Source organism: Castanea sativa, chromosome 2 (assembly GCF_040712315.1).
Source record: "Castanea sativa cultivar Marrone di Chiusa Pesio chromosome 2, ASM4071231v1".
Lineage (NCBI taxonomy): Eukaryota > Viridiplantae > Streptophyta > Magnoliopsida > Fagales > Fagaceae > Castanea > Castanea sativa.
The window spans coordinates 44,138,818-44,148,476 of record NC_134014.1 but is presented as its reverse complement, the minus strand read 5'-3'; the positions used below and the strand labels follow the sequence as shown (position 1 = coordinate 44,148,476).

Genomic DNA, 9,659 nt, shown 5'->3' with positions numbered 1-9,659 from the left:
GGGTGTAACTGATAAAGTAACCTGCAAAAATTTTATTACTAAGAATTAAGTCACAACTTTTGTTAAAATTAATCATTTGACAAATTATGAGTAGTAGAGAAAAAATTATGAATAAAATTGCGTTTCAAATTAGAGTTTAAAGTCAATTTATTTTATTATTTGGCTTATTTTTGCAACTATTTATAAGTTTCATTATATTTTTTGATATTATTTATGAGTCCTACTATATATATATATTATTTTAATTAATTTTTTACTTTTATTTATAGAATTTTTAGTAAAAAAAATTTAATTTTAACTAAATAAGTTTTCTTAAATGGACTCTACCTAGCTTTGGAGTTTATAAGGGGAGACCAAGTTAGACCTCCTAGCCTGGGCCTCACATAAATCAACCTGTGCATAACAACTCGATAACGTGACACATGAATAACTCTTAACTAACCTATCTGTGGAATTTACGAGAGGAAGTAACCCAGATGTGGAATTCAAAAGAGGATGCATGAGACCAATTAGTTAGACCTCGTAGCTAGGCCTCCCATTAATCAACCTATGCAGAACAACTGGATGACGAGACACATGCATGACTCTTGACTACCCACTACCCAGCTGTGGAATTTACAAGAGGATGCATGAGAAGTTAGACCTCGTAGGCCGTAGCTAGGCCTCACATAAATCAACCTATACATAACAACTGGATGACGTGACACATGCATGTCTTCTTTTCAAATAAGTTATTGAGTTGATAAGAACATCATCATCATCATCATCATCATCATTATGTATGCCAAATGTTAATACACTAAACACAAAAAAATTCTTTTCATAAGATGTTTTAAATCCTATAATTTTTTATACACGTAAATAATACGTTCCAAAAATGAAACGGTATGGAAAAATATGTTAAAAATAAAATTATTTTTATTTATTTTCTCTCTCTTCTTTTATTATTTTTCTTTCTTTTCTCTATTCTTTCTTCCTTTCTCTTCCTTCGCATGTTTTTCATGTTCAGTCACTCATTTTTCCCCTTTTCTTCTTTCTTCTCTAGCATCTTCACCACAGGCTTCAGTTTTTTTTTTTGGTTCCCTTTTTCTGTCTCTTTCTGTCTCTTTTATTTTTTTTTCCTATCACTATCTCTCACTCTCTCTTTCTTTTCATGTCACGAAGAAGAAAACGATTTTGATTCGATATTCGTGGATGTGCTGGAGGGACTCCGGCAGCGGGGTTGTCGAGGATCAGAAGCTCAGCTTGCCGATTGAAGCTTGTCGATTTGAAGCAGAGCTCGCCGATCTAAAGCTCTGCTCGCCTAGTGGCAGTCGCCAATATTTGCTCGTCGTCCTCCACAGCTCTCATCGTCCTCCACAACTCTTGCCGCTGATGGTTGGTTGAGTTTGGTCATTGATTGATATGTTGGGTTGGGGTTTTGTTGAAGATTTTGAGTTTTAAAAAAAAAAAAAATTGTTGAGGTTTTTGGATTTGGAATTTGTTGGAGGATCCGGTAATTGTGGTTGTAGTTTGTGGCAGTGGTTGTTGCTTCTTGGGTGGTGGCGACTGCCACTGGGCTGTTCATTTGTATATTTGCTGGGTTTTGAGAAAATATATTATTTAATGTGTTGTATATATCATTTTAATATTTAGAATCAAAGAATAGAAGATGTGATAAATGGTGAATTGTAAAATGCCGTGTTAAAATAATAAAGTAAGCTTTTGGTGTGTTAAAATGACATTTTTTATAAAAGAGTTGATGAGAATGCTCTAAAAGTAATACAAAAACAAGGGATGAAGGGTATTGTATCTGATGCAATTTACTCATTTTGTGTTTGGTAAAAATTATTTTTGTTAATTTATTTTACTATTTAGTTTATTTTTGTAACTATTTATGGGTTCCATTGCACTTTTTGGTACTATTTATGAGTTTCACTGTATTATTTCAGTTTACTTTTATCATTACCTATAGTACTTTGAGTAAAAAGTTTTCAGTGAAAATGCAAAGGATCTCACCTGATTGAGTGAAAAAAGTAACTTAAAAAAAAAAATGCAAAACCGTATATGATGAATTTTTATACCCAAATTATGTATTCAAAATAACTTACCAAATACCCTCACATGTAAAAATGGATAATTTTTTTTTATATTCAAATATAGAATTTAAATACAAAAAAGAGAAAATAAAAAAATAAATACATAACTTTTTAGAACCAAACAGGGGCTTAGTTTTGAAAGCAATAGTGAAATTGCGATCTATTTGTGTCGAAGAAAAAGACACTATTTCACCCTCTCTTTCCTCGACGTCCACCATTTAAAAAAAAAAGAAAAAAAAAGAAGAAAAAGAAAAGGCAATTAATTGAAGAAAATGAACAAGTCATGATTACAGAATATGTAAGTAGGTAACCGACCACCTCAAAAACTGAAGACAATCCTCAAACCAATCATTATATAAAATACTAGGACATGGTTTATAAAAAAAAATACTAGGACATGATTAATTAGTCAAAGTAATAGCTGGTTTAATTGGGATTGGGATTAGGTGTCAGGTGGGCATATGAACACCCAAAGTAATAGCTGGTTTATTTGAACAATTAATACAGTCCAAGATTAACAAATTTCTAGCCACTAATGCCCACCAACGCTACCTTTATACAGTAAATCAAATGATTCCAAGAAGAGAGTGAAGGGGTTGGAGAAATCAAAAGTACCGAGGAGGATTTTATTAATGTTTCAAGTTTTGAAAGAAGTCACAAGTTGTGGACTTAGGACCTCACCTTCCATACACACTTTTGAGAGGAAAATTTCCCAGATTTCATAATTCTTTTACAGTTTATACTTTGTTCTAAAAGTGATATATATATATTTTTAGAGATCCTTCACAGCTATTAGTGTTATTATCGAACAAACGAGGGGGAAAATAACAATTCAACCAATTTTTTTTTTTTATGCAAGATAGATCTAGCCTAATCTAAATGTATGTGTGTGTGAGTCTCTCTCCTAAAAATTTGAACCTTAACCCTTACCCTCTACACCCTACAAACACTTATATTTGTAGAGTGACCATTGTACCAAGGATGTGCGGTCAAGACAAAGAGAATGTCATTTAAGGAGATAAATGCCAGTACTATAACATTTTAAATACTTTTTGCCATAACTTATTACGTGGCAAGTTATAAGTGATAGAAATATGAACCTACTATTTTTTCTCCACCACTCATAACTTGCCACATTGCAAGTTGTGGTAAAAATGGTATAAAATATTATGTTACTAGCATTTCATCACAAAGTCCATAAAAATACACCAAATTGCAGGGGAATTTTATAGGGGACATAAAGATGTGGTGCACACCACACAAAGATATTTCCCAATAAAAACTGTCACTATATACGTATGTACTTTCTTATGAAATTGTTGCTCAATATTATGTGTGCTTCACTTCCCAGATACTTCATCTGGGATGCTTCTTCATCCTATATTCTTACAGGTTGAAAGTTCACAAATTTTCTTTCATTAATCCAATTTTCATACTAGGTGCATATGTATCTTTATATATTTTGAAAGTGAAGTTGCAAATTTATCGGTGAGAAAACTTAGAAAATGAATACAAATTCTGGCGATCTTAAAGTTTCTGAAGTTGTATGATTATCCTGATCTGTTGTACTATTAAGATGCAAAGCAAAATTTTAAGCTTCTCTGCAGACAAATATGTCTATTAAAGACTACAGAAATTGTTGCTGATTTCTGTACATAATAAATTAGTATTAGAATTTTACTGCATACCACAATGCCATATTGGTCACGAAAGGTATTTATCTGTTAAAATTATTAAGTAGAAGATTCATTTTATCATGAATTTAATATTTAAAAATAATATTTTTGGTTGGACTACATTATCCATATTTATTTTTTAAGAGTTTTGTAGTTCAACTGATTGACACTTTCCAGTGCTTCTAATGAAAACAACAAATGATGATCAAATTCTTGACCCTATTATAATTGTTGAAATTATCAACCAAAAAATCATTTTTATTTAACTTCAACGTGTGGTCTCTATTGTATGCTAAATCCATATTTAGATATGTATAAGTTCCTTTAGGAGTTAGGACATAACAAAATTTTACAAATTTTTTATAAAAAAATTGAAACGTTAATCCATTTTATAGGTCAAAATAAAACAAACTAAAATGAAAAAAGATTATACTGACACTTACCATAACTTAAAATAAGAACATTATGAAAATATTGGAGACTTTGGTATGTTTTTAAAGTTTCACAAAATGTATTAGGGGGTATAATTAAAAAATTAAATTGCAAAAATTTTGTAACTAAAAATTAAGTCATAACTAATTACACGATAAACAGGATATAATGAAGAAGAAAATTATGAGTAAATACGCTAAGCCGCGAAATTTACAAGAGAATGCATCATGCATGCATGAGACCAAGTTAGACCTCGAAGCTACCGCCACATAACTCAATTTATGAATAACAAATAACAACTGGATAACGTGACACATGCAGGTGTTTTTTTTTTAAAATAAGTTGTTGACTCGGTAATATTAAATCTAAAACAACATGCCAACATGTGAAAGAAACAACATGTACTTTTCCTAATGAGCTGGCAGAAAATGTCCAGGTGTCCAACATGCCAAGAGTCACAGCTTCAAATATCAAAAGTCAAAAAGCCAAGGTCCAAGGGTCAGCTAAGTTTGGAAAGGCGAAAGCAATAGTGAAATTGCGTTCTAATTATGTCAACGAAAAGGACACTCACCCTCTTTTTTCCTCTGACCATTTTTTTGTTTTGGTTTTGTTTTTAATAGAAAAAGCAATTTAATTGAAGAAAATGATCAAAGTCATGCTTATAGAATATCTAATGGTGTATTTGGATACTATTTATTTCTTGAAAATTAAAAATTTTGTTGTTGAAAATAAACATTGTAATAAAATAATTTTTAAATGTATGAATAATTCTGTAGGATCCAAATTTATATTGAAATCTGTGTTTGGATGACTTTTGTGGGTCCTTGAACAATATCCTTAGGACCCACAGACAAAACGAAGAACACAAGGATTGGGCAAAACGTCTAATCCAAATGCACGCTAAGTCAAAAGCAGCCGACCATCTCAAAAAATGAAAGACAATTCTAAACCAATCATTATGTAACATACTAGGAGTCTAGGACATGGTTTATATATATATATAATTTAATTATAAGTAATATTATACCACTTAATATTTTTTAATTGGATGTGAATTTTTAAAAAACCATTGTTAGATTATATTATATTCATATATTCTTCATACTTACAAATTTTCAAGGTAATTAAAGATTAATAGTCATGAAATCAATTAATTATTTAAATTTAAATTTTTGTAGTATAAAATAATACATAAAAAATGATTTTTCGGATCGAATGGTAAATAACAACTAATTGACATGAAAATTAGTATGAATGTTAAGAACACATAGACCATGTAAATTGATGGTGAGATTTTCAAAATATGAATTCTATAAAAAGTTATCGAGTGGTTTAACATTACTTAGAGTTACTTCAAGTATAATTTGAACCTAATATATATATATATACACACACTTGGACATGATTAGTTAAAGATTAGCTGGTTTATTTGGGATTGAGATCAAAAGTTTGATAAAATAATTGTGAATGGTGAAATTTAAAGTTGAAAAAAACAGTTTTAAATCTCAACTATTAAATAAATAAATAAAAGTAAAAAGTTTAAGTTAAAAATTGATTGTGGTTAAAAAAAAAATTTGTGAGGGTACTCCAGCCACCAAAGCCCGAAAGTGCTAACTTTAAATAGTAAATCAAAAGTAGTGGGGAGGATTTTATATATGTTTCAATTTTCGAAAGAAATAAGAAGTTGTGGCCTTATGACCTCACCCTCCACATACACACTTTTAAGAGGAGAAACTGCCAAATTTCATATTTCTTTTACAGTCTATATTTTGTTCTAAAAGTGATATTTCAGAGATCCTTCACAGCCATTAGTATTATTACCAAACAAACGAGAGGGAAAATAAACAACTCAACCATTATTCTCAAGACAGAGAATGCCATTAAGGATCATAGAGTCCATGAAAAAACACCAAATTTCATGGGTTTTTATAGGAGACATTGAGATATGGTACAAATAACACACCACACAAAGATATTTCCAAATAAAATCTGTCACAATATATAAATATATATATATGTACTTTCTTAAGAAATTTTAGCAAAAAGATGAATTATAAATCTTTACAGGGAGGGCCAAAAGTCAATCCCAACGAACAACAAGCGCAGAAATCAGGTTATCAATATATATATATAGCTTGTATTTTGCGGAATTAAAGGTTGTTGCTCAATATTATGTGAGCTCCACTTCCTAGCTACTTTATCTAGGATGCTTCTTCATCCTATATTCTAACAGGTTGCAACTTCAAAAGTTTTACTTCATTAATCCAATTTTCGTACTAGGTGCATATATATATATATATATATCTTTATTTTGAAAGTGAAGTTGCAAATTATCGGCAAGAAAACTTAGAAAATTATTACTAACTCTGGTTCTTAAAGTTTTTGAAATCGTATGATTATCCCTATTGACATGCAAAGCTAAACTTTGAATATCTTATTACTTTCTAAATCTATAGCAATTAGGAGTGAAGGTGTGACTCCCTAATAGCGTGTGTTTGGTTAGGCTTTGTGTTATTTTCTTATTTCATTTTGTTCTTATAATAGTTTCAGTTATGAATTTCATAATTTAATATAAGAATATTTTGCTTAACATATTTAAATTTTTTTGGTATTTGTAATGGCTTCAATAGAATAATTAAATAATTGCTGAGGATTGGATAAGATCCCTTGTTACATCAATTTTGCATGCCTGGAAATATTGCCAGGCCACCAATATTAGAGTAATGGTTCATATGGAGTAATTAATAATGGCTTAGAGGATTAGTTTATATAAAGATTAAGCTAGAAATAATGACAAAGGATTAGTTTATATAGAGTAAAATATATATTTTATTTTATTTTATTTATTTTTTTACAACAATCAATGCTTAGTGCTCACAAACAAAGACGAAAGCATAAATAGCAACGAAAGCTGCGAATCAGAGTGTTTGGCTCAAACATTGGTGCCCACATTTGAGCCGCTTTGTCGTTTTGTTTGACTCTGCTTCACTCAGCTCCAGCCTCCAAGTATACATCGTTGTTGTTGTTGTTGTTTTTTTTAAAAAAAATTTTTTTTTTATTGAATTTCATATGATTTCCCGCTCTAATAACAAGTGGAAATTTTTTAAAAATGAATCAATAAATTAAAAGAACCGTCATTCCGACTCTATATTAAGGACGAAATGGGCATGAATTACTATTACTGCGAAGCAGAGCATCCTTAATTTTTTTTCCTGAAGTCTACATTATCCGATCGATGCTCCATCTGATTTCCCGCTCTAATAACATGGGCTATTCATTCAAATCTTTCCACAACTGGTCAAGTTCCTCCGACGTAAGCCAATCCGAAGGCTCATTGTCTTCGCCACTTCTCTCTACCACTTCCACAGTCTGTGTCTCGCTCTCAGTCACTGTCTCCGCATTAACATTTGGATTTTCTTCATGCTGATCTTGTTCGACTTCGCTTTGCTTTCCCACATAATCTGACATTGGGAAATTAAGCTGAGCTCTGGGTCCACGGAACTCGATGGCAGCCTTGTCATAAGCCCTGGCAGCCTCCTCCGCCGTCAGGAACGTACCTAGCCACTTGCGCTTCGCTTCCCTCGGGTCTCGAATCTCAGACGCCCATTTCCCCCAAGGCCTCTGCCTCACTCCCCTGTATCTCTTCTCATTGTCACTCTTCATCTTCTTCTTCGAGCTCCTCTTGCTGGTTGATGGCAATGAGGACGGAGCAGCACCAGGCGGGACTGGTTGTTGTTGCAGTAGTTGATAGTGTTGGGGGGTCAGACCTTGAATGCCGCCAGTGATAACGTGCTTGAGAGCTGAGACCAATATGTCTTGTTCTTGTTCCTCTGTTATTCTTGTCCTCCACGGACAACACCTATAAATATTGCTTGCATTGAAACCATACATCACTTATTGGCTTTTGGAAATCGGACAAAATGACTAACTTGCCCTTTTTGCAACGCGAGAGAGAGAGAGAGAGAGAGAGAGAGAGAGAGAGAGAGATGTAAGAGAGTATCGTGAATTTCGAGTTTCGATTTGCAAGCGGCGATGCTGCGCAAAAGATTTATATATAAGTAACGGATTGGTAATGTCCACTGTACTACTGCCAGCCTGTACGCTCTGCCTACGCGGGTCATCTTTTGCTGTTGGATTTTTTTTTGTTTTGATGTGTGTTGGAAATTCAATGTGACCCGCAGGAGTTTCTTTCATTGGTGTGACAGGGGAGCAAAGTTCACAACCTGTCAGACGTTAAAAACACACCTGCATGTAAGTCAGACAAAACTTTGAAACAGTCCATACACAATTTATTTGAGAAGATTTTATTTTTATTTTTATTTTATTTTTTTCTAGTAACCGAGGATAATTTTAATTTCAGTCATTTCAAATGCTAATTCAAATGAGCATGCTGACTCGCACATAGACTAACCATAATTTCAGTCATTTTTATTTATTTAGTTCAATAAAATTACTAAATTGGCCCCATTAAAAATAGCATACTCCAAAAAAATAAGCCCAATAACAAAATCACCAATAGGAAAGTTACAAAAATTAGCTCAATTTACCAAAATAAAAAAGCCCAAACCTTAAATTTCTAAAGAAAAAAAACTGCAACTAAGAGAGAGTGAGAGATGCTAAACTAAAAATAGAGCCAGAGAGGTAGGAGTAATTCTTAGATACTCCCGGAGTACAAAGAATGATGTTCCCTCCTCTCACATTCATGGTGGGGTCTACTCATTAAATTCATGGTGGGGTCCACTATGAATGTGAGAGGAGGGAGCACCATTTCTCCATACTCCGGGAGCACCTAAGAATTTTCCGAGAGGTAGTGTCACTGTAGCACAACATGATAGCAGATTGAGTATACATATACATGTAGAATTGATGTTTTGAAGGATACTATATAGAGAGAGAGAGAGAGAGAGAGAGAGAGAGAGAGAGAGAGAGTTTACATTGGACGAAATAAAAGAAAAAGGAAAAAGATGAAACGAAGCAGGAGAAACAATTGAAGAAGGAAAGGGAAGAAATAAAAATGATTAATTGTGTGGATGTAAAAAAGGTGGAGAAATCAAATATAAAAAGAAAGGTCTAGAGGATAAGGAATGGTTGGAGGGGAATAAAACAGAAGAAAACAAAAATTAAAAATGTGACATGTAGGTGGGTGGGAAAACTAAAACCATGGACCTAGTTGGGATTATATTTATGGTAGAGATATAAGTGAAAAAAAATGTAAATTGGTCCATAATTACTAAATATATAATATAATTCTAATATATAATATATTTTTATTTTATTATATATTAATTAGCTTTATATATATACATATATATATATATACACACACATAATATATACATATTTTTATTATGAAACTCTGATTTGTTAATACTAATTAGAGTTTCATAATAATTTTTTTTCTATATTATAGCCCTTAATTCAGAGTCTGACTCTATTCCTGTATAAGTCTTATGGTACTATTTAAGGTCCGTTT

At 32.0% G+C, this 9,659-nt stretch overlaps 1 protein-coding gene across 1 annotated transcript; it reads right to left on the bottom strand.

The window, feature by feature from the left end:
- Positions 1 to 7,034: 7,034 nt before the first annotated feature.
- LOC142626420 (uncharacterized) lies at positions 7,035 to 8,189 on the bottom strand. The gene has a single exon (XM_075800243.1). The coding sequence runs from the start codon at positions 8,075 to 8,077 to the stop codon at positions 7,457 to 7,459; it is 621 nt and encodes a 206-aa protein (XP_075656358.1). The 5' UTR covers positions 8,078 to 8,189; the 3' UTR covers positions 7,035 to 7,456.
- Between the last annotated feature and the right edge of the window lie 1,470 nt (positions 8,190 to 9,659).

Excerpts from the sequence above, each read along its gene's own strand:
- LOC142626420 (XM_075800243.1), bottom strand. The coding sequence starts at position 8,077 with ATGTATGGTTTCAATGCAAGCAATATTTATAGGTGTTGTCCGTGGAGG.